At 34.5% G+C, this 24,756-nt stretch overlaps 3 protein-coding genes across 4 annotated transcripts; 2 read left to right on the top strand and 1 right to left on the bottom strand.

Annotated features, from left to right (window-relative positions):
- Positions 1-3,600: 3,600 nt before the first annotated feature.
- Positions 3,601-4,848, top strand: LOC148153705 (uncharacterized). Its single transcript, XM_088001061.1, has 2 exons — positions 3,601-4,240; positions 4,516-4,848. Exons 1-2 carry the CDS (start codon positions 3,647-3,649, stop codon positions 4,846-4,848), a joined length of 927 nt encoding a protein of 308 aa, XP_087857187.1. The 5' UTR covers positions 3,601-3,646.
- Positions 4,849-6,408: 1,560 nt separating this feature from the next.
- On the bottom strand, positions 6,409-9,110 carry LOC148153704 (uncharacterized). 2 transcript variants are annotated; one of them, XM_088016620.1, is made up of 2 exons: positions 8,661-9,110; positions 6,409-8,494 (listed from the first exon to the last, which is right to left on the bottom strand). In XM_088016620.1, exons 1-2 carry the CDS (start codon positions 8,844-8,846, stop codon positions 6,554-6,556), a joined length of 2,127 nt encoding a protein of 708 aa, XP_087872746.1. In that variant the 5' UTR covers positions 8,847-9,110; the 3' UTR covers positions 6,409-6,553. The 2 variants fall into 2 exon arrangements, with proteins under 2 accessions (XP_087872746.1, XP_087872747.1); XM_088016621.1 differs by lacking the exon at positions 8,661-9,110 and having other exon boundaries at positions 6,409-8,558.
- Positions 9,111-11,161: 2,051 nt separating this feature from the next.
- On the top strand, positions 11,162-21,923 carry LOC106927481 (alpha-N-acetylgalactosaminide alpha-2,6-sialyltransferase 1-like). Its single transcript, XM_015003090.2, has 9 exons — positions 11,162-11,647; positions 11,747-11,999; positions 13,539-13,701; positions 14,151-14,313; positions 16,563-16,701; positions 16,793-16,896; positions 18,733-18,816; positions 19,083-19,182; positions 19,593-21,923. The coding sequence occupies exons 1-9, from the start codon at positions 11,544-11,546 to the stop codon at positions 19,800-19,802; spliced, it is 1,320 nt and encodes a 439-aa protein (XP_014858576.2). The 5' UTR covers positions 11,162-11,543; the 3' UTR covers positions 19,803-21,923.
- Positions 21,924-24,756: the final 2,833 nt, after the last annotated feature.

The raw sequence follows: 24,756 nt of genomic DNA, 5'->3' as shown, positions 1-24,756 counted from the left end.
CCTGTTCCATTTCTTTCTAGGGAACAACGTCTTGTAGGGTCGGATTTAGTTATTGTATTAATTATTTAATTATATGCTTAGTTACAAGAAGACTGGCACATATTTAAAAACATATAATAAACATATATTATAATACACAGCTCATTCATTACATGCTTCCATATTTAAGAGGTTTCAGTATAAAAGTGATGGTCTATAATGCTGCTGCCATTAACAAAATAAATAAATAAAAAGCTGAACTTTTAACATAATGAACAGATTTCTGCTCACCAAATGTATTGATTAATACTTTAAATTAGTTTTATTGTTTTTTTTTACATTGGTTAGTGCTTTTGTTGTAATTCTGCGGTACTTTGACATTTATATGTAAAGTGAAATATAAATATAATTGCATTATTATTTGTTTCATTATTTTAATGCTCCTTTCATGTTGTTTGCTGGATTCTTGGGTATTTCAAGACATAACTTTGAATTTTTAAATAATATACAAAAAACGTCCAATTAACATAAATCTCACGCCACCTATCCTACGTTGAAGACCTCTACATGTCAGGTAATGAAAGCCTTTTCAACGCCTCAGACCGCTATAAGCAGGAAGCTGATGCTCATCTTTTAAATTTAAACTCAGGATTTTGTTGTTATCCAACTTTGCTCAACAAAATTCCGCGTGGTAACAATTTTAATAAAAACAAATCACTAAATTATGTTAAAATACAGAAAATCAGTCGCAATAACTACACCAGCAGCATTTCCAGAGTTTATTTCTGCTTCGCGCTGCACATGTTGATGTTGAACACACAGCACCACCTTGTAGTTAAACTGCGCAAGATCCTTGCTCTCCACCAATATGGCTGTTCTCTCGGTTCACTCGGATCATTCAAGCTGTAATCGAAGCGCGGAGTCCCAATAATGTGTATTGATGAGATTCATATATCATGGAGATAACATCTGTAAAGATTTGGGAAGAAATTCAGAAAGTAGGATTCACTGTCGCTCAGGATTCACTTTTCCACCAAATCCATTACTTTATTTTCATTTTTAAATTTGTTTTATTTGTCTCTCACAGCTGCAAGGCAGGAAACAGACAGAAAGAATGAAGCTCATGCAGCAAAAGTCTAAAGGTCGGTGATTAAGTCTCAACGACCACAACAGCCTCCACACACCAGGTGGCCACTCCGCCTGTTAGAAATCCAAACAGTTTGTTCTCGCCTTTGTGAAGCTGTGCAATGAACAAACAAAAGAACATGGTTTGTATTTATTTATTTATTTATTTATTTAAAAATCTCCCAGATTTTTCAGGTTTCTATTTAAATTTATTTTTATATACAGTCATTTATATTGCTCTTATTTATTTATTTCTATATACATTACATGCACAACACTGCTTCCTATTTATCATGTAATTTGATGGCTTCATTTGCTGCCAAGGGTGGGAGGAGCTGCTAGTGTAGTTGCTCATTAAACCGTAATTAGTAGCTTTTAGTGGATGCTTACTTTTAAATAATGCCACCTGTTGCTTAAAAGGACACACAAATCTATGGAAGCCCATTTCCGCCATGAAAAAAAAAAAGACCAACAGGAAGTCATAATTTCGACTTTCAAAGTCATAATTATGAGATTCAAAGTCATAATTTCGACTTTCAAAGTCATAATTATGAGATTCAAAGTCATAATTTCGACTTTCAAAGTCATAATTTCGACTTTCAAAGTCATAATTTCGACTTTCAAAGTTATAATTATGAGATTCAAAGTCATAATTTCGACTTTCAAAGTCATAATTATGAGATTCAAAGTCATAATTTCGACTTTCAAAGTGATAATTTCGACTTTCAAAGTCATAATTATGAGATTCAAAGTCATAATTTCGACTTTCAAAGTCATAATTATGAGATTCAAAGTCATAATTTCGACTTTCAAAGTCATAATTTCGACTTTCAAAATCATAATTTCGACTTTCAAAGTCATAATTATGAGATTCAAAGTCATAATTATGAGATTCAAAGTCATAATTTCGACTTTCAAAGTCATAATTATGAGATTCAAAGTCATAATTTCGACTTTCAAAGTCATAATTATGAGATTCAAAGTCATAATTTCGACTTTCAAAGTCATAATTTCGACTTTCAAAGTCATAATTTCGACTTTCAAAGTCATAATTATGAGATTCAAAGTCATAATTATGAGATTCAAAGTCATAATTTCGACTTTCAAAGTCATAATTATGAGATTCAAAGTCATAATTTCGACTTTCAAAGTGATAATTTCGACTTTCAAAGTCATAATTATGAGATTCAAAGTCATAATTTCGACTTTAAAAGTCATAATTATGAGATTCAAAGTCATAATTTCGACTTTCAAAGTCATAATTTCGACTTTCAAAGTCATAATTATGAGATTCAAAGTCATAATTTCGACTTTCAAAGTCATAATTTCGACTTTCAAAGTCATAATTATGAGATGAGATTCAAAGTCATAATTTCGACTTTCAAAGTCATAATTTTGAGATTCAAAGTCATAATTTCGACTTTCAAAGTCATAATTTCGACTTTCAAAGTCATAACTATGAGATTCAAAGTCATAATTACGACTTTCAAAGTCATAATTTCGACTTTCAAAGTCATAATTTCGACTTTCAAAGTCATAATTTTGAGATTCAAAGTCATAATTTCGACTTTCAAAGTCATAATTATGAGATTCAAAGTCATAATTTCGACTTTCAAAGTCATAATTTCGACTTTCAAAGTCATAATTATGAGATTCAAAGTCATAATTTCGACTTTCAAAGTCATAATTATGAGATTCAAAGTCATAATTTCGACTTTCAAAGTCATAATTTCGACTTTCAAAGTCATAATTTCGACTTTCAAAGTCATAATTTTGAGATTCAAAGTCATAATTTCGACTTTCAAAGTCATAATTATGAGATTCAAAGTCATAATTTCGACTTTCAAAGTCATAATTTCGACTTTCAAAGTCATAATTATGAGATTCAAAGTCATAATTTCGACTTTCAAAGTCATAATTATGAGATTCAAAGTCATAATTTCGACTTTCAAAGTCATAATTTCGACTTTCAAAGTCATAATTTCGACTTTTAAAGTCATAATTATGAGATTCAAAGTCATAATTTCGACTTTCAAAGTCATAATTTCGACTTTCAAAGTCATAATTTCGACTTTCAAAGTCATAATTATGAGATTCAAAGTCATAATTTCGACTTTCAAAGTCATAATTTTGAGATTCAAAGTCATAATTATGACTTTCAAAGTCATAATTTTGAGATTCAAAGTCATAATTATGACTTTCAAAGTCATAATTTCGATTTTTCCAAAAAAGCAGACATGCTGTCTTGTGTGAGATTTACACAGTATTCCATTTGATCTGTCTAACCAGGAAAACACAGATTTTTCTCCTGTTAATGGATTATAAACAAATTGAGGAGTATTTCAGATGTGGTTTAACCAATGATGAAATTCTTGCTTTGCTGGCTGAGGTTCATGGGTTTATTCTTAGCAAGAGGACACTAGAAAGGATTCTTAATAAGAAGAAACTTTGGCGCCGAAAGAACAAAACTGATGTGAGTGTAGTGGCAGCTTTCATTCGTCAGCAACTTGAAACCTCTGGACAATGTCACGGATATCGATGGATGCACCAAAAATGCTGGATGAATGGTATTGTTACAGACAGGGAAACAGTTCGAGTCCTTTTACGCTTACTAGATGGTGAAGGAGTAGACCTAAGGTCAAGAAATCGACTGAGGAGACGGATTTACTATAGTCGTGGTCCAAACTATGTTTGGCATATGGACGGCTACGATAAGCTCAAACCATTTGGAATTGGGATCAATGGTTGCATTGACGGTTTTTCCAGAAGGCTAATATGGCTTGAGGCATACAAAACAAATAACGATCCAAGAGTCATTGCTGGATACTTCATGGATGCAGTGATTAAAGCTGAGGGTTGTCCTGAAAAACTTAGAGTGGATTTAGGGACAGAAAATGTTAATGCAGCTGACATGCAAAGATATTTGCATCTTACAGAAGATCAACCTGAAAGTGATAATGTAATATTTGGTCCAAGCACTGGAAATCAGCGGATTGAAAGATGGTGGTTGACCCTGCGAAGTGAATGTATCCAGTTCTGGATGGACCTCTTTGACAAACTGAAAGCAGATGGACACTTCTCGGATAACTTCTTGGACAAAGCTTTGATCCAGTTCTGTTTTCTCCACATAATACAGGTGAGCTTGATTTGAGCTGCTCTGTCTTCTCACCTATTGAAAAAATGTATGATTGCTATAAAGTGGTTATAATGTGCAAAGATTTATTTTCTGAGTATGATACTAAATTAATAGCATATCTTAAATATTGCACAGATTGCATGTTTGGGTAGTTGCTTGATTTAAACTTCCCTGTTTTTGGATAAATAGCAGTCATGCTAGATTTACACTTCCATTTTACTTTTGAATGCTTATTTCAAAGCTATGAGTTTAGTCTGGTTTTTGTTTTCTTCTAGAAAGAACTAAATGAAGTTGTTTCAGCTTGGAACCACCACAGGATACGTCCAGCACACAATTCACGAAGTCCTCATGGGCGACCATTCATGATGTACACAGTACCTCAGGCGTATGGAACCAGAGACCATCTACACAGCATTGATCTGAACAGGGTTGAAGCCTGCTTGGAAAACTGTGTTTTCAAAGACTTTCCATGCGATGAAGATGTCTTCAGTATCTGTGTGGACCTGATTTCAGAGCATAACCTGGATGTCACAGATGATGTGTTTGCAACAACTGATCTATACATAAGACTCAGACAGCTGATTACCAGAGATTTGGAGCTGCATTGATAAATGTAAAAACATTTTGTTGCGTTGACAGTTTGCTACCTCGTCCATAGTTTGGACTTCAGTAGATATTTGATGACATTCTGAGAGTGGCAGCATTTGTTTCAACACATTGTTGCACCAGTATAAAGATGGGTCAAAGCCATTCACAAGCTCTGTAACTAAGCAAGAAGAGACACTAAAATAAGATCAATGCATGCTGAGCTGATAAAATAAGTCTGACATTAGAAAAATATATTGATGCATTGGACTAGTATGGACAGATGATTTTTGGTTTTGATATTTTCCCTTTATTATCAATATCATTGCATTACAGTTTGAACATTATGCTGATTATTCAACAGGAAATAAAGGAATTGAGAACTGCTGTAGAAACCTCATTATTTTTCAGGTGTGCAACCCAATGCTGGTTTAAAGCTTCCCCCTCCCCAAATAAATCACACATATAAACTGGAAAAAGCGGTTTATTGTACTTCAAAATTAAAGTATCTATTTAGCTATTAGAGAAGCCTTTGAGTGTTTTAAAATAATTCTTTAAGATAATGACAATGCTTCAAGGTGTAAAAAAAAGAAAAGAAAAAAGTGTTCTTTTTCAGTTGTTTTCTGGTTAAATCTGATATTGAGCTACTGCAATGGCACCAATCTGTTATTGAAACTATTTTAAGGTTATGTTTACTTAAAACAAAAATATAAATAAAATGCTGAGTAAACAAAAGAACATTTTTCAGGAATAAGGGTAAATGAAACACTTTACTCCATTTCTTCCAGAACTGCATTCAAACAGGGTAGCAACATGTTCATCCACTTAACATTTAAATTATGTGACTAATATAAGAAACAAAACATCAGAAATTATTCATAAATTAGTTATCCAAATAAGAGCTGCTTGTTTTACAAGCGCGGCAGCCATATTGCATTTTTAATTGTGGAACAAACCAGCTTTTGCAGCCTCAAGTAAAATTAAACGTAAAAAAAATTCTAGTAACAATATAAAATATTTAAATTTAATAAACCCAAAATATTGAGAAAATACATTTTACTGCCAACTCAAATTTATGCTTTAAACTTCAACTTTGGAGTACTTTAACAGAAAAAACCCCCAAAAACACTAGTAGTAGAGTGCCTACTAAGACATTGCAGGTCTTATAAATACTCCAGAGAAAAATAAATTGCAAAAAGTAGAAACTCTGTGGAGTTAAGATGAGCTAAAAAACTTAAGATAATGCTAAACTTTGAAAGTTTAATACAAAAAGATTTGGTAACACTTTATTTGAAGGGGTGTGCATAAGACTGACATGACACTGTCATAAACATGACATAACATCTGTCATGACCATGACTGTTGTCATGAAGTGTCATTCGGTAAATAATGACACTTTTAATGCTAAGTTGCTCTAAAAGTTGCATTGAAAGTCCATCAAAGGTGCCAACTTTGCATTAAATTATCATAATTCACAAAATCATGCAAAGTTGGCACTTTTAATGGACTTTTAATGCAACTTTTAGAGCAACTTTGCATTAAAAGTGTCATTATTTACCAAATGACACTTCATGACAACTGTCATAAACATTCATAAAGACTCCTTCATGTTCATGACAGATATTGTCATGTTTATGACAGTGTCATCATGTCAGTCTTATGCACACCCCTTCAAATAAGGTGTTACCAAAGATTCCTTAAATTCACATGTTCTTCAGCTGATGTCTGTTAGACTATATCCATCACCCATACACTACTTTCTAGGACCTTGTTTATTTCGTGTCGAAACTCTGGATAGTTATCATAATTAACTGGCAACTCTAGGTAGCAACCGCATGTGTGGGCAACTGGCCGTCTCTGAATACCTTGAAGTTGAGTGAAGCTAACACTGATAGTTTTTTGAAGAAACAAATAAGATCCTGTGCAGAACCGCAGAAAAAGTGACAGGTGTTGGGAGTCTGATTCTCTGAGATAAGAACTTAAATATTTGCTGATGTTTTTCTGCTGTGCATTCATGACTGCAGGATATACAATTGAATGTATAACCTTTCTTAATGTTGGCTGGAGATTTTCATATGCAGTTGTAATACTTTCCATCTCTGACCTAAGCGGGGAAAGGACAGTGCTCCACTGCTCAATAACAAAGGCAGGTTCCTGAATGAGCTTTTGGTGGGCAAGCTCCTCAAGTAGTAGCTCTATGTTATCGGCTGTTGGTATTCTTCGACAGTTATGGATATCCATGATTTCCAGAAGCTCTTCTTTGTCAACACTCTGAAAATCTGAAAGGCAAGATTCAAACACCATACGATCGTACTCTGTAACATACCTTAAGAAGCTATCAACAAGAGGACTCTTTATAGAACCAAGAACTGCTTGTTCCAGTATTACTGGAGCAAGTTTTATAGGCAGGTACTTCTGTTTTTGCCAGCCAAAGGCAATAATTCGGCCAATGCTTTCCCATTGTTGCTGTCCAAAATCATGACGCAAGTAGGGCACCTTAAAGTTATTGCCCATTGTGCACTGTTCATAAAAGTCCTGCCAAAATTCTGAGAGGACATCCCTCAAAACTCCTCCATCATCAACAGCTTTTTCTCGCCTTCCATCAGGGAGCACCACTTGAATACATATGTCCTCCTGAGTGACACCTGGATCACAAAAATGTGAAATTAGTTCTTTCAGGATCTGGCCACGGTGAAGAACAAGGATTTTCTTAATCCCTTCTCTCTGAACAATTGGCTCGTTCAAAGAATCAAATTGTGAAGAAGAAAGCACTGGACTAGATGGCTGTGGAAACAGAGGAAGGGTGTCATCAAGACTGAGACTATCTGTGTCAGAAATGTGTCCTGTGAAAAAGGTAACAGTGCCACTGTCTTCTAAAATGTCCCCATTGATTCCTGCATCTAGCTCTTGGACATTATTGGACAAATCACCCATGTCATCAGTAGAGTAAACTAGGTGAACATTATCACTGCTGCTGTTTGTCAGGACACTGCTGGTTCCAACATATACGGCATCAATGCTGTCTGGTGCTTTGGATTGAGTCAGTGGTGTGCAAACTTGAGAGTGAGTAGAAAACCTTAAAGCGTCTTGGTCATTTCCACTGGGGTTGTCTGGTTCTGAGTCGCTGCCAGTGTCCTTCTTTTTGGTTGTTAGGTAAAAACGCAAAACAGGTAGTTTTGTCTGCTCATAAAGTTCTCCAACTGTAATATGTTCATCAAGTGAATGTTCCTGGAAATCTGTCATGTCAACCTCAAAATCTGTAATTCTTCCCTGTGAATTTATTTGAGATGGAAAAAACAAACCCACTGCCTTCTCAATTAATTCATTTTTTCTACAGTCCTTTGAAACATCTATTTTTCTTGTTCCACCACCTTTCTTTGTCCGAACTTGAAAAAACTTCCCATCTCGAGAATTCATCCATCCTATCTCAACTTTTCGAACACTTTTTTGAGCATTTCTGATGCTAACATTTTCTGAGATCTGCTTTTGATCGTTGCCTTTGTTCCTTGAAATCTTGGCTCTCAATCGGTCAAAAAGTTTTGATTTCCGGCCAGCAGGATCATTTTCCCTTCGTCTGCAATATCCGAGAAGTGCCAGTCGGTCACCATAAGATGGGAGATACTCCTTAAGCTGCTCATCTGTCATGAGCAGAAGGACACTGGAGTCAATCTAGAAAAAAAAAAAGTTAAAACAGTTATTTAACCTATAAAAATGGGGCGGGGGGAAACCCAGTAAAAACAGCCACATGATAAAACTGATCTGTATTCACCATGTCTCTATAATAGTGTTGTATGATAACTTCTAAATGTACTGATTTCCTTAGCAATCTAGCTACCTTATCCTTTTGCAGTCTTTGTATGACTTCCTCTGAAACATCCCGTGATTTTAAGAAGTCATATATCTCCTCCATCCTGTGACAATTACACACAATAACTAATGAACAATGTCTAATAAAACATAACATTGCAAACAATTTATTATGAACATGAGAATAGGGTTGAATGATATTACTGAAAAGCATTTCACGATACAAGCATTTTTTATTATTTTACATCAATTTTTTTTTTTTATATCTGAAATACTGCCAAACTGGTGATGTGACCTTTCCCATTTTATCCACAGCTTTCACACCATAATGGTTTTTAAAAACATTTATGAGGCACAGTGGTGAAACATTAAACTGCTGCTCCGCAAGTTACTCAACAGCTTGTTGCTAGTTCACCAGTTAGTTAAATTATGCCATCAACCTAGATGAGCTAGCCTTGAGAGGTTGAGAAGCCTTGACTGTGCCTACATCCTCCAGAATGGAATGTGGTTCTGGATCAGAGTTTAGAGAATATTCTATTGAATATTCTGTCAGACTTATCTATTGATATTGATCACGTGTGTATCGTGATACATATAACTGATTTATTGTCCAACCCTACAAGACAGATAGAAACTGTATTTCAGACTCAAGCTCCTGCTAAAAAAAAGACAATAGACAACCAAACAGCTGTACAGATCTGCAATAATAAACCAATACACAAAGAAACTACATAAAAGTAATAAAGAAAAATCTACCAGTTTCTCCACAACTAAATGGTAAAATGTAGAGCTTAGGTCTGAAAGTTCTGTTTACATTTTTCCCCTAAAATATTTCAATGGTTGAACAATTCTCAAAATGAAATTCCCATCTTTATAAAAGAGTCAAGTACATGAACATCATCAGAATGATTTTAGTTTTGATCTTAATTACTTTCATTTAAACAGATAATATGATAAATTGGATTTTCACAAGAGTTGCAACTTACCTCTGTTTAGGTTTAGGTTCAGGTCAAAGGAACCTCCTCTGTCTCTTTTGTAGGTATCCTGAAAGTTGAGTAAAGTTGAGGAGTTAAAATTTTCAACAGGGCCTGCCTTGTTTTGGGGATTTTTAAAGTTCCTTGTTTTTCAATTTTTCTTATTTTGAATTGCTTTTATAAATATTGTCAATGTAAAGCTGTAGATCTCCAGCATTAGCTTAAGTGTACATGAAACTGCTAAGAAAACAGTTTGAAAACTGATGCATATTGTACTTCCATATTTTACTCTTGTCTATGTATTGACAAAAACAATTTAACGGGAAAGATATTGAATCACATTATGCATAACAAAACGTGCTAGTATTTATGCTAGCTAGTAAATAGCTAGCATAAATACTAGCTATTGCTTGTAGTTATGCCACAAAATAATTATACATATTAACTTACTGAATTTTTGGAGTACAAACTTCTTATCGCACTCTGAAATAAAAACGATCTAATTAACGGACTACTTTAAAAAAACCTGTTAAATATGCTATAACAAGGTTAGCACGCTTTGACGGTTAACCTGCAGCTAGCTCATGTTGCTAAAACAACGACGGATGTACATAACACCACACGATCAAAAAGCATTCAAAACGAAGGAATCTAAACAAAATCAAAAATCAAAAAAAGGCGAACCTACCTTTTACTGACTCTTAACGCAGTAGCAAAGGTCGGACCTTGGATTTAGGACCATATTTAACTGGGAGCTGGAGCACGCTGTTATTCTAAGGAGGCTTGTCTCCAACTGCTCCGGTATCTCATAATTATGACTTTGAAAGTCGAAATTATGACTTTGAAAGTCGAAATTATGACTTTGAATCTCAAAATTATGACTTTGAATCTCAAAATTATGACTTTGAAAGTCGAAATTATGACTTTGAATCTCATAATTATGACTTTGAAAGTCGAAATTATGACTTTGAAAGTCGAAATTATGACTTTGAATCTCATAATTATGACTTTGAAAGTCGAAATTATGACTTTGAAAGTCGAAATTATGACTTTGAAAGTCGAAATTATGACTTTGAAAGTCGAAATTATGACTTTGAATCTCATAATTATGACTTTGAATCTCGAAATTATGACTTTGAAAGTCGAAATTATGACTTTGAATCATAATTATGACTTTGAAAGTCGAAATTATGACTTCCTGTTGGTCTTTTTTTTTTTCATGGCGGAAATGGGCTTCCATACAAATCAGCACTCCTGCAAATGCAAAAAATAAAAATGCTAAATTATAAGTGTAGCCATATCATAAACTTGTACCTCATGGCTGCATGATCAGGAGCAGGTGATCAAAAAGGAGGAGAGAGAGAGAGAGAGATTGCTGATTGACTACAGGACCAATCGATTGGTTTGCCTGTTTGCATTAGTTTGCATTTATATTCTGGCTCTCTCAAAAACCTAATTTGAATTCTGTATTTCATAGATGCAGACACCTGCACAAATCAGGTTTTGCAAGGTGGCTTTTCAAAACTGTCATGAAAGAAGGACTGTTTTATTACTTGCTCTTTTCCTTGAGTTTCCTCTTTGTGAAATTATAAAATCTTACTGGCAGTGTTTTTATGGAGTTTATTGCAAATGGCCTTTAGTCGCTACACCCTGCTGTAGCCCTGCCCTACCCAGCCCTCTCTCTCTCACTCTCTCTATGTGTAATATACACATCAGGGTGCCTAAGTTTGTCTGAGTGATTTTTCTTGCGTTACTGGTCTGGCATAGTTATAAGTCATGATTCTGCTTTTTTTCCAGTCATAAGCTGCAGCGTATCATGTCAGCTTCAACCAGGACTCTGTACAGCACCTCTCAAAAGTCGACTTTGGTGTTTAGCTGAGCAGCAAAAAAAAAAAAAGAAAAAAGAAAAAGAAAAGAAAATCCTCCACTTTTCAGCAATGATGATGGGTCGATCGCTTAAACTTTGGTCTTTGGTGCTGGTGATATCGGCCACTATTATCTTTTTTATTATGTTCTTGGAAAACTCAGCAAGAGAAAAAACGTAAGTGCTTTTGAAATTTCTATAACAAGAGATTACAACTGTTTTACGTTTAATTAGATCACAGTTTTGGTTTGTCGTGATAATTAATATTTCTTTTAGTTTAAACTACAGCTGGATTTCCATGTCAGGAATGTACAAAGTGAGCGGAGAAGACAAGCTGCTGTGCGCCGGTGAATTATTGCAAAAGAAGGGAGAGTTGGCTACAACAAATACAACAGCGCTGACATCTGATCCGGTTATTACCGCTTCTTCTGAAACTCCTATTCCTATGATTTTGAAAAAGTTTTTCAAGAAACTTCCTCAGTGGAGCTTTGAGGATATTTACAACTTGGACGCTCCGCCTAGGCCTATGGTAAGTATTTTAAGATAAGATAAAATCATAAATATATGTCATTTATCGTTGCCAGCAGTTCAGCTTGGACTTATTTTTACTTGTTTGCCTTTGGTGTGGATTCATCACTGAATGTCTGACATCTTTGTGTGCTTAGCTGTCTTCTGATCAAACTACAGAATAGTCTTGTGTCATAAATCTTTTAGATCAGTTTTAACTTCGATAGCAATTTTTAAAAATGGAAATTAGGAATCCTTGCTTTTTGTTACAAACAGATTCAAAGTTTTACAAATGATTTTTTTAAGAATCTTTCCATTCATTCAAGAAAATTGTATTTTTTTGCGTTTCTTATTTTAGTGCATTTAACGCTTTCCCCTTTTGAATATATTACAATATACCAAAACTGCCATGAATCTAAAACTTATTTTAGAAAATCTCGGGTTAATGACAAATTATTTACCTGAGATCTGATCAGTGTAAGATTATTTTATTCTGCACCAGAGAGGATCAAATGCAGTCGTAAAAAGGTTGGGACACTTCAACATCACCTGAACAGATGATTTCTAGATGATGCCGCATGTTTTCCGTGGCAAACAGAAACCAAAGTCATTTTTCAACATATCATTGGGTGAATATATTTATGCAAAAATAATATTTAGGGTCCAAATATCACATGTACGATTTAACCAAAATTATTCATATCCCTGGCAGATTTAGGTTTCAAGTACCGGTATTTTTTATTAAATTAATAAGTTTACTTCTGACTGTAAATGAGACATGAGTCTCTTAAAATGTAACAAAGTACTACAAAAGGAGTATCAACTTGAGGACATTTTTTTATCTAGATTTATTCAAATTTTCATTAGAAAAATGCTAAATTGAAAACTATTTATACTCATAATTAATCACTGAAAAAAAACTTTATTGTGATTACAGCAAGCCTTCTTTTAAAAAAAATTTTTATTCATACTTAAAGTAAAAAAATTACACATTTTTATTTTACCTACTAAAATAAAAATGTAGGTAAAATACATTTTTACCTACATATGTCTTTGGCTAAAATTAGGCTGTTTTTAATAACAACACAGTATTTTCTCATGATTGTTGATTTGATGGTACTGTACAGTTTATTGTTAGTTCTGTTTTGTGTAATTCTACATGCTGTGACTTGCCTGTCACTTTGCTACTGTTACCCCTGAATTTTATTCTTTACATAATTAATTGCTTGTTTAAAGTGCCTCTCATTTCCAGTGGAAAGTTTCTTGGCTCTTTTGAATTTTTTTCTCTCCCATTTTCAACTTCCAGCCCTTAAAACTTTAGGTGACCATCACTTAAAACATCTACTACCCGTCTTACATCAAAATCATTGTCGAAATCTTATTCACCTTCACTTCCAGAACTTATAATGATCATTTTCCTGGCAACTGGGTCCCACTTCACTTTGACAAACACAACATGTCATTGCAATGTTGTGAAATCTTGTGCCAGAATATCACATCATCTCACCTGTGTGAATTTTCAGTCTTAGTTTTGCTTTATCTCGATGTTTTCTCTGGTCAGACTTGTCCACAGTCTCTGCGTAACTCCAAGGACGAGAATTTCCAGAAAGCTTTCCTTCCCAACATACGCATGTTTCTGCACAAAGACAACTTCAACATCAGAGAGTGGAACCGGCTCTCACATTTTAATAATCCCTTTGGTTTTATGCAAATGAAGCATGATGGTACGTATTCTCTTACACATAGTAACTGAGAGCTACTTATAATTGTTCTACTAGGATATTTGTACAGCTCAAAAAATTTGAATGTTTTTTTATATAATATATGGTCATTTTATAGAGATTCGTTACATAATGAGTGTAATATTTCAAGCTTTTATGTTTTGCAATTTTAATGATAAAGGCTTTCGGATAAAGAAAACTCAAAATTGGGTGTCTAAGAAAATTAGACTAATCAAAAATGGACGTTTGCAGTATTTCGCCCATATCATCTTTCAATTAGATTATTACATCTTCACAATGCAGAAACAAATACTTGTGTAAAAGAAAACTGAAAATAAGTGTAAATATGAAGAATCTAAAGGTCTTAAGTTACAATCTACTAAAATATTTTAATATTTACCAAAAAAAATGTATGGTTGTAACTGAAATTCATTGAATTTTTTTATTTGCAGATGTAATGCCTGTAGTGAAGCTGATCTCAAAGCCCAAAGAGCCGCTGCTCCTCCCAAAGCCAGGCGGGGACGGCTGCGTCCACTGCGCTGTGGTGGGAACCGGCGGCATCCTGAACGGCTCGAAGATGGGCGCCGAGATTGATGCTCACGACTACGTGTTTCGGTAGGAAAACAAACGAGAATAGACCTGTTGGTTGATTCAGCTGAGCAACTCAGTGAATGTAAGGCATGCAAATTACTGGCTGGTTAAACCGGGTGGATGCAGCAGTGTAGGTTTTCACAGTCTGTCGCACCTTCAAAGATTTAATGGACAAAAGTTATGCAAATAGGTCACGAATTACATAATAATTTAGCAAAGTATCTTTTTTTCACTGTTACTTTTAAGAAGGAAGCTGTTCTGCACTCATCTTACCGTGTGAACTCAAAGACCTTTTATCTGCAGAATGAAAACACTGTTTCAGTTCTAGGATGAGATAGAGAATTCATTTTATTTTTACAAAGATTATTTAAATCCATTATCAACTATATAGAACAGCACTCCACAGATGTAACAGAGTAATTTCTTTAACAAACATAAGCAAAAAAAACAAAACATGGAATGTATAGCAAATATTGCAAAAGTATTTATGCCGCTTGAAATTTTCAAGATGTTGTGATTTACTTACAACCACAAACCTCACCATGGCTCACATGTGATAGATCAATGCAAACCGATTATTGTACAAATGAAGGAAAATGATAGATGTGACATAAATTTAGATTTCACATGCTTTACTCTGATATTTCAAAACAAAGTTCAGGGTAAGACATTTCCTCATGATTATTTAATAAAGTCCACCTGTGGGTAACTTAATATCACCATTGTCTAAGTGTGAAGCAGTGACAGCCAAAATATGAGGAATAATTGTTTTAATGAAATATAGAAAGAACTTGCAAATGAAACATGCAGGTAAAAATGACAAGGAAAACAAAAAATGAATGCAAAAAGTCAATGAAAAGGGACAAAAGAGCAACAAAAGAATCGAGAAGGGAATGAATAAAGTCTAGTAACTTTTATCTGATAACTGGATCAGAAACAGTTGGCTGGTTAGAAACCGGGTGCAGCTGAGAGAGGAGACCAGTGAGGCAGGCTGAGGGAGAGAGAAATGGCAGCAAATCCAGACGTAAACAGTGGCTGCAAATTATAATTATGAAGTTATAATTATAATTTGATTTGTTGATCACTGAAGTGCATCACATCACATAATCAGTCCATCAATAAATCTGATTAATTGTTTCAGCTCTATTCAAAATGAAAATTCAGGTGGAAATGATTGATTTAATGATTTAATTTAAGTGTATCAGAGAAAATGGTATTTACAATAAATTCATACAACATGTTTTAGAGTTTTATAAAGTGTTAAACGTTGTATCATTTTGCAGCCATTTCACAATGATGAAGTATGTTTTTCTGAGTTTCAATTAAAATCATTTAAAGTCACAAAATGCTTAAATATTTAAGAGGCTATGAATACTTTAACAAAGCACTTGGTAAAATCTTTGACAACAGTTGAAAACTTACACAAAAAAAAAACATGGAAAAACATAAAAAGATTTAACATTTGTTGAAGCAGACAGAATCACTGAATCTATTACAGTTATATAACACTTTTTGCAATTGATCAGCATAAACACTTACATCTGGATTGTGAAATTAATCTGAAACCAAAGCCTGTAAACAGTAGCCGCCTCCTCAGCTGCTCTGGTAGTTATCAGAGCAAGGTGCCACATTGATATTAAGCCATTAATATTTCCACACATTTGATTTTCTCAAATCACAAGGAGTGTCTTTGGCTCAACATGAGCACATCATAAAAGCATTGCTTCATTTATGAGCAAACTATAAATTAATAAAACAGTGATTGTAAATTTACCCACGCATGTGGAGCTTTTATAGTTCTCATAATGTTTCAGAAGTTTTTGGTTCACTGCAGAGAACAAAAAGGTGAAATATGAGTTTTGTCTTTCTGGGTAAACAGAACAAACCTAAACACTAAAGTTTTGCTGTTGCAACTATAAACCAATGCGTCTTTTTATTTTTCTTTCTTGCATTAATAGCAAAACAAAAAAGCACTGCAGTGCAGACTTTTTTTGTTTAAATTTATCTAAGAAAGAAAAGTTTCCATTGCGCACTTTATTCTTGTTTTTGGTACTGTTACTTCACAAAATGAAACAGGAACAAATCTTACATTTTTCAAGTGCAACTTACCAAAATTAACAAATAAAATGACTCGTTTAAACCAATCCATCAGCTTTTTTTTTACTAACACCTGGGAATTTGTCAGACTTTGACCACCTGACACCATTCCAGTGGACAGCTCTAGATTTAATTTCTTAGCCAGCTTTAATTTCAAATGATAATTTATGTGACAGGATGAACGCCGCGGTGGTTGACGGTTATGAGGAAGACGTCGGAAACAGAACATCAGTTTATGTTCACACTGCTCACTCCATTACAGCATCCCCTATTTTTTACCGCAAGTTTGGATACAAGGCTGCTCCGCATGATGAGGTATTAAACTAACAATTTATGTAATATTGTGTTTATATTCTATAAAAAAAATAAAATAAAAATGACTTTGTCCTGCTTTTTCTTCTGACAGGGTATAAAATACGTCCTGATTCCTGAGGGCTTGAGGGACTTCCAGTGGCTCAACGCCGTCATCAAAGGAGAAAGAGTCCCTGAAGGGGAATATCGTAATAGGAAGTAAACATCAGATTTTACACATTATTATTATTATTATTATTATTATTATTATTATTATTATTATTATTAGTGAAATTTTCTGAATATTTGTATGGGAGTGAAAAACTTGGGTATCCGATACCTATACGATTCAGATGCGACTTAACGTCCAGGTGGAATTCATTTGATCTGAACGTCACTGTTACTCGACATACATCGCTATTCTGCGTCCTGATACGCTCAAGCGGGAAGAAAAACAACAACCATGGTGGTTATTGTTAAGTTGTTAAGATGCTACTCCGGTCGGATAACAACTTCAAACGTGAAAGTTATGCTCCACGTTAGCATCCATGTTTACTTCCGCAAACACTGAGCACTTCTTCTTCTTCTTGAGGCGGTTGGCAAACCTGAGAACGCTGGCGCTATTGCGCCCTCTACCGCGCATGCGGGACACTTTCAGGTCGTTTGCCCGTTCACACTGCAGAACGCATACAGGTCGCCTTTATTTTGGAAGTGTGAACGGCAACGACACAAAAAAATCCGATTTGACGAAAAATAGAAATTGGGTCAATTCAAGCTGCAGGGTGATTTCCTGCTAAGAACCATGGTTTGATCAGGGGTCATAGGTCAATTGACCCAATCATTGATGGATCATGGTTTTAATGGAAAATGCACGATTAAATTACAATATTCATGATATATTATGATATTTTATCATTTTTATTTTTTTTCCTCCATAATTTAGGGACATAATTTACCATAAATTACCACAAAAGTATTATTTGAGTGCAAACACAGCGGATGCGCGCAACTTGACTGCAAAAAAAGCCAGCTGTTACCAGTTGCCATGGTTACTCACATTTATCTTGCTGTTTTAACATTATCCTGCATGTTGTCGGCTCCTACAACTGTTTATCACGGCATGATAAGTTGTGCTACAAAATTGACATTAGTGAACGAGTCATAAGCAGCTGAGTGGATATATGATGAGAAAAAATGCCCAAAACGTCAATGGCCGCTAGATATCACTTACTTGGAATATTATAGCAATTTTATTCACGGTACAATCATCAGCACGATCCATGGTGAGAAAGAGTTTTTTCTAAAACTTAAAATTTTTGTAGAAAAAAAAAACAAATTCATATTTATCCTACAAAGGGCAAATGAAATATAATTTCTTCCTATTTTGGTCACAATTAGCGGAAAAATTAACATGTATTTGTAGCCACTAAGGCAGTTGGTAAACTAAGCCATCAGAAATTCAAAGTACAGCAGGTTTGAACGGGAGGCAGTGTGAGATACAGAGATGCTGTACTACAAATAAAACCTCTGATGCAGAGCTGCGTGTGCGAGTTTCCCCGGGTGAAGAGAGATGATCTGCGCTGGCTGCAAGTCGTAAATTACGTCATCAGCCTAACTGTAAATGGTTTAAATAGTTAGAAGAATGTATTATCGCTTGCTTTCTGCAGGCGGCATCCACAGTACAGCAGGTGTTGACGTAGCGTGACTGGTAATCCCTTTACATGACACAGGATGAAATGTGTGTCTCCCCAAACTGGCAAACGCACCCAAAAACCAGAGCGCAAGCTCCAGTTTCTGGCAGAAGTGAATAGATGGGTGGAGGTAGTGTGTGTGAACATTCACTCTGTGGAAAAAATAAATATACTGTTGTGAATGTTTTTTTAAACACTCCTCAGGGTATTTGGCAGGAATGTGATGCCATACTTGGGGATTAAAAGCATCAAAAAAGGAGTTTTTCATAATCGTGCCACTTTAGAAACCGTTTCAACCCATACAAGTTTGAAAAGAAAATATTTATCTTTGTTTTATATTGTCTTTTATTGTTTTGCCTTTCAGCGCCAGGACCTACTATTCAGGCCAGTACAATGAGACCCGGTTTTATGTCCTTCACCAGGACTTTCTGCGATACGTACGAAACAGGTCAGTGTTTCCAAACAAACATCCTGTAAATTCACTTCTCTTTTCTACAATAAACATGAATTTTAGCTTTTTCTCACCTAAAGATTCAGTAAGATGAACTAGAACTGTTTTATTGGATTTGGACTCCATATCCAACAAAACAAATGATATTTAGAGATTTTTTTGGGGTGTTAGCTGCGTTAAATCAAAATGTATCCAACTTGATGTCGTCGTTCCCAGCGTGTAGCTTATAGTGTTGTTTCTCAACCCTTTCTCTTTGCCCACAGGTTTTTAAAATCAGGCAATCTTAATCGGGGCTACTGGGCCATCGTCCGACCAACCAATGGGGCATTTGCTATTTTTACGGCTCTGCATGTTTGTGACACAGTAGGTTTATTTTTATCATAAAACCAGTATTTGTAAAAGAGGTGCAGCCATTGTAGGTGTGTACTTCTGAGAAACTGTTGCTTTTACCGGTTCACTTTGACCTTGTCAGGTTATTAATGACCATGGAAAGAAATGTTTCACTGCTTCTAAAGAATCTGAAAGGCATGTTATCAAATCATATAATTATCTCATCTACAAGGACAATGTTGTGTTGCTTTGCATTTCAGTAGCATAGGAATGTGTGCATCTTTGAGTTACATAAATATTTAATAAAGTGGTGATTTTTTTTTTACATTTTGCAAAAACACCAAATTTGCACGCGTTTTATAATCACAATAAATTATTTTGCAGTATTAAGACAGGAAGTAGTTTATTATTTATTTGTTTTCTCCCTGTTCTGTCATCCCCAGGTGAGTGCGTACGGATTCATGACTGATGACTACAGTGAATACTCCAACTACTACTTTCAAAAGTACCTGAAAACCAATGTAGTTTTCTTCGCCAACCATGACTACATTATGGAGAAGAATTTGTGGAAGAGCTTCCATGAAAGAAAAATAATGAAGCTGTTTCAAAAGGCTAAACCACAGGAAAAGACAGAAAAGCCGCCACCGCCCTGACACTCTGAGTCAAACCGTTTGCCGTCCTGATCAGCAATATTAAAAACCGGTTAATTCTGCTGCATAATGAGCACTTTAAGAACATTTTAGTTACTTATGCTGCTGCACTTGAAGAGCCATAGTTTTATATTTAAAATAAATCTGAAGGGTACATACAGAGAAGACTTGCTGTAAAGGAACAGACACTGTGCAATTAGATGGAAGATTTTGTGTTTATATACATCAGGCTAAAACTTTCAGGGAATCCAATTTTCTCAATTTTACAGCCATTTATTGAATTTTTTTTTTTTTTTAGCTTTGATGTTTTTTATTACTTCAATAACACTGGTTAACCACCAAAAAAAAATTGGCTGGGGTTTTTCAACTGTTTTAGGGTAATTTTGATGTGCTGAATGCAAAAATCGCGTTGGTTTTGCTCAGTCAGGTCAACTTTCTGAACTAAGGATGAAACACGAGCATCAGTGTTTATTATTCTATTCCCAGAGATCCAAGTTTGTAACGTTTAATTAAAACACTGTTAGAAAACGATTTTTTTCTTCTAAAACCTTTTTGGATGAGAAATAGAAATGAACTGAGAATGTCTCAAAAATTTAATCAGTTAGTCAGAAGATTGGATTTCTCTGAATCAAATTAGAATAAAAACCTGACTTGATTGAAAAAAAAATTATCATTTTTGGATTCAGCTGTGCAAAATAGTCCTAATTCAGTTGAAAAAAACAAAGACAACTTACCCAGTTTAATTTATATAGCTAGGTGGGTAAATTAAGAAAAAAAAACTGCAAGTGAAAAAAAACAAGTGATCCAAAGCCATTGGATAATTAAACTGTCAAAAATACAGCAAATGACTGGTTTGTTTGCGGTCTTTGAAATGCATCAGAGTTTGACAGATTCCTCAGAACTGATCGTGAATAACACTCTACACCCTATTAATATGAAGACACGTTGAATGCAGATAAACACAGATAAAAAGAAATGACCTCATGAAGATTTTAATAAGCTTAGTTGTCTTTGAAGTAGTTTTTGAAAAACTAAGAAAAACCTTTTCCTTCTTGTCGTCAGCAGCTCACCCTGGTATTCAACCTGCTTTGCTAAAAGACTTGTAGCCAAGTAGAGACTGGAGAGTAAAGCATTTTTACTGTATTGGCACAAATTGAAAAAAAATTCATCTCAAATCGGAGTTTTACTCTTTTCTGTTTGTGCAAAATGTATATTTTCACAAATAATCCAATTTGTCCATTTAGGAATCTTTTGTGCATATGGCTTTCTGCACGACTCTAAATGTATGCAATAATAATTAGGCAAAAACCTTCATTTGTTTTGAAGATAAAACTTCTCCTTAATATTAATATATTTTGGCAACACGAACGTTTCCCAGTTACAGCTGAATGTTTTTAAAACTGTGTGAGCTATTCTCAGCACTGAATATCTGTTGGCAATTTTCTTTTTACATTTAAAAAAAATTTCCCTTCTATTCACATCCGAGGAAAACTGTCAAGCGTTTTAATCTTAAATCCAGTTTTAAGAGATTGTTCTGAATTGTTTCTCCTGATCTTTTCTGGTTTATAACTTTTTTTTTTTTTTACTTTTAAAGGTGTATATTTTTCCTCTCTTAGGCTTATCTATGTATTTAAGAATATGGAACAATTACTTTTGTTTTTATTTAACCATGGTTATGAATTTTATTTTCTGTGGACTGTCAGGTTTATATAACAAACATTACACTAGGTTGTCAAACAAATTGTAATGCATTCAGTAGTTTGTCTTTATTGGAGTCGTAATTTCATAATCAAAAGTCATTTAGTTTGTCATGTTTTTGTAAGAGATGTTTAAGTGTTTGAATAGTTTAACAACAGATGAACTCCCTGATCATAAAGTTAAAAAGCCTTTCTCTCTCCCTTCAACCAGATAGTTCATGAGAAGAACAAATAAAAATAAAAGGGAGTGTTGGCAAACCTGCCAGCTAGAACAAAATGTTTACTGGAAATTCAAACTGAAACTAAACTAAACTAAAGCCTATGGCCTTTTTTTTTTTGTCAGGACAGAATGACTAAATGTTTCTGTTGTGAACTTTTCATACGTCGGTATTTTAAATAAATACGGTTTGTTTACAGCCTTCAATAATAGTGTTTTTTAATTATAATCTAAGTTGTTTAAAGTTAAATATGAAGAAGTCAAGAAGTGGTTTCCACAATGCCAATTTACAAACTTGGTGTAAATCAGATTTACACCAACTTGCAACAGAATTGGATCAATATCAGATCAGTACTTCAGTTTCAGATTTCCTCTTAAAATTTAGTTTTATTTTTGTGTTGGAGTTTCTCGGCTCAACAAAAAGATTTTGTTTTGCTCTGAAATAGTAACATTTTGCACTTAGTTTATTAAGGAAAAAATTTACATTTGTTTTGTTTTTTTATTGTTTCTGTTTATTTGTTTATTCTTAATAAACAGATTCATAAGCTTGTCCAAAAATATTGAAAGGAGGGGAAAAACAAATTTTCCTAACGGTCAGAAGTTTGATGATATATCAAATTTAAATAATAAAAAGTATTGGCATTGGTACTGTCCCATCATTTACTTGGCATCTGATCAATACCAAAATACACCGCACACAAAATTAAAGGGTTAACTTTCAAATACTTCAATAATTAATAAGGTTCAATCAGAATGAAAACATTTGCACTTCTTTTTTTTATTGATTTTTTTAAATAGCCTTCCATTTCAAAGAATACATCTGACTCAAATTTAGCTGTGAATGTTTTTATTTTGAGTATTTGAATGTAATTTTTAATGTGTTCTTCTTTGATTTGACTCATTAATAATTGATCTCAGATCATATTTTAACTTTGGTTCCAGTTAATTGCATGCAAACAAATTAATAGGATCATTTATTCTCCTGCATCATGAGCTTTGCCCCTTTATTTGAACATCTTAAAATGTTTTGACCAGTGATTGATCTGTACTTGAGTTCCTGATCACCATGGTTTCTACATTGCTGTTTTATCTTGAAGATTGATTTATAATTAGCTACAAAGTTCACATTTCAGGAGCTCTGCTACATTTAATGTTTTGACTGGGTAAGTTAAACGTTTATATTTAACATTTATAGTCCTACTGTTGGAAGCGTTAGCATCTGATCAGTCGTTTTCTGTTGTTTGTTGTGAATAAAATAACCACCAGTGGGATGGATGCTGCTTTAAGCTTTAGTACTTTGAGGCAGAGTTAGAGTAAAAATGTCAATAATTTAGTCTTTTTGGAAGTATTTAATGTGCCCACTCACTGATTCATGGCTTACGGTATGTGGGCGAAATGTATTTATTTTTCTCCCAGTCCTGAAGGAAACCTGATGTATTATTTTAATTAAGACTTTACTGCTTTCGTTTTCAGACCACCGTTTGGGGTTCGTAGTGTAACGTCCCTCGCTTTTAGCATTTGTTTGGAGTCTTCCAGGTCCACTTTGTGCAAATCTTCTTGGACGTGTGATTGATGGGAGCGGAGCAGGGTGGAGTCTGTGTGCTTTCCACTGTGCAGGACGCTGCACTTGTTACAGCATAATCAACGTCTGCATCTTACTTTCTTCCTTTGATCAACAGGATAAGCTATCAATCATCTATTTAGACTAGAATAAGCAGTGCAGGGCCATTGTTGGACTTCTCATTTACAAAACCCTCAATGGCCCTGCCCTGTTTTACACAAAAACAAAATTAATCCATCTGTATCAAACCTTTCTCTCACAGTATGCAAACTTGCACTAGCTCCTTTCCTGGGTCTGGGATGAAGATGCTCTTTATGCTTTTAATTTTTACCTGAAACTGTAAATGTTTGCATAGGATTATGTAAATATGAAACTTTAGTTATTATAGACAGAAACTAGTGATCAAACCCAGAGTAGTGATGGACTCAGACTTGAACCTTTAGAGACACATGAAGACAGTTGCAAAGTCGGCCTTCTATCACCTGCAGAACATTTTTAGGCTTAAAGGACTAAAGATGTCCTTTAAGCCTAAGGGACATTTTTAACTTCTAGAGAAAGTTATCTGTGTGTTTTTCTTTGGTTAGAATGATTACTGCAACAGCGTCTAGATCAATCAGGCTGCTGCAGATGATCTTCTGAACCAGGTCTTCTGGTTCTGGTCTGCATTGCATCCCCAGAACCAGAACCAAATGAGGAGAAGCAGCATTCAGCTTATATGCGACACAAATCTGGAACAAACTTCCAGAAAACTGCAAAACTGCTGAAACACTGAGCTCCTTTAAATAAAAGCTAAAATCCCACCTGTTGCTTTTGATTAATAATAACCAGAACATTGATCTATACATCGGATGTATATTGGATGATTTTGAGGGTGTCATTTGACAAAATATAATGTTTATTGCTTGTTTCATGTTGTTATGTTTTTATGGTGTCTTTCAAAGGACTTTGAACTTCCTTGTTGCTGACGTGCAGCACAACTAAACTTGACTTATCCAAAAGCAAATCTCTTTCAACAAATTTACCATCAGATTTTGACTTTGGGTTACATTAAAAAGTGCCATCTAAATAAAACTGAAGTTTTAAGTTACCCTGTTACAAATAGTGTTCCAAAACTACGTTTTACCATCCACGCCCTCACAGCAGCAGGTTCCTATTTCTTTAAATCCAACATTCATGTGACATCCATGCACACCTGCAAGAATCCGGTTATTCTGCACCACTAATCTAAGAAAGGGCAGTGGAGCATTGTTTCTGCTGTGACTTTTGAAAAAATACCAAATGTTAATAAAAAAAACTAGATGTTTCAGTTTTGTCTTACTGCTGCTGTTCAAGTGTTGCAGTCCTACCTGGTTACTTTTGTGTGCGACTTCACTATCTTTGAGCAAATTCTTCACCTGATCTTATGGGAAGTACTCGTCTGACGTTTCTGCAAGGCGTGTTTTCGTTTCTGACATGTTTAAAGAAGTGTGAGTCCTCCTTCAT

The sequence above is a fragment of the Poecilia mexicana genome, unplaced genomic scaffold (assembly GCF_051168715.1).
Source record: "Poecilia mexicana isolate PSO_F unplaced genomic scaffold, ASM5116871v1 scaffold_19, whole genome shotgun sequence".
Lineage (NCBI taxonomy): Eukaryota > Metazoa > Chordata > Actinopteri > Cyprinodontiformes > Poeciliidae > Poecilia > Poecilia mexicana.
The sequence above is the reverse complement of the archived record's forward strand: the minus strand, read 5'-3'. Positions and strand labels throughout refer to the sequence as shown.

What these genes read in the sequence shown, in the direction of transcription:
- LOC106927481 (XM_015003090.2), top strand. Translation starts at nt 11,544, where the DNA reads ATGATGATGGGTCGATCGCTTAAACTTTGGTCTTTGGTGCTGGTGATA. An exon ending in TATGCAAATGAAGCATGATG is followed by an intron (nt 13,702 to 14,150) that starts GTACGTATTCTC and finishes TTTTATTTGCAG; the next exon opens with ATGTAATGCCTGTAGTGAAG. An exon ending in GCTCACGACTACGTGTTTCG is followed by an intron (nt 14,314 to 16,562) that starts GTAGGAAAACAA and finishes TTTATGTGACAG; the next exon opens with GATGAACGCCGCGGTGGTTG.
- LOC148153705 (XM_088001061.1), top strand. Translation starts at nt 3,647, where the DNA reads ATGCACCAAAAATGCTGGATGAATGGTATTGTTACAGACAGGGAAACA. An exon ending in GTTTTCTCCACATAATACAG is followed by an intron (nt 4,241 to 4,515) that starts GTGAGCTTGATT and finishes GTTTTCTTCTAG; the next exon opens with AAAGAACTAAATGAAGTTGT.
- LOC148153704 (XM_088016620.1), bottom strand. Translation starts at nt 8,846, where the DNA reads ATGCTTTTCAGTAATATCATTCAACCCTATTCTCATGTTCATAATAAA. An exon ending in AAAGACTGCAAAAGGATAAG is followed by an intron (nt 8,495 to 8,660) that starts GTAGCTAGATTG and finishes TTTTTTTTCTAG; the next exon opens with ATTGACTCCAGTGTCCTTCT.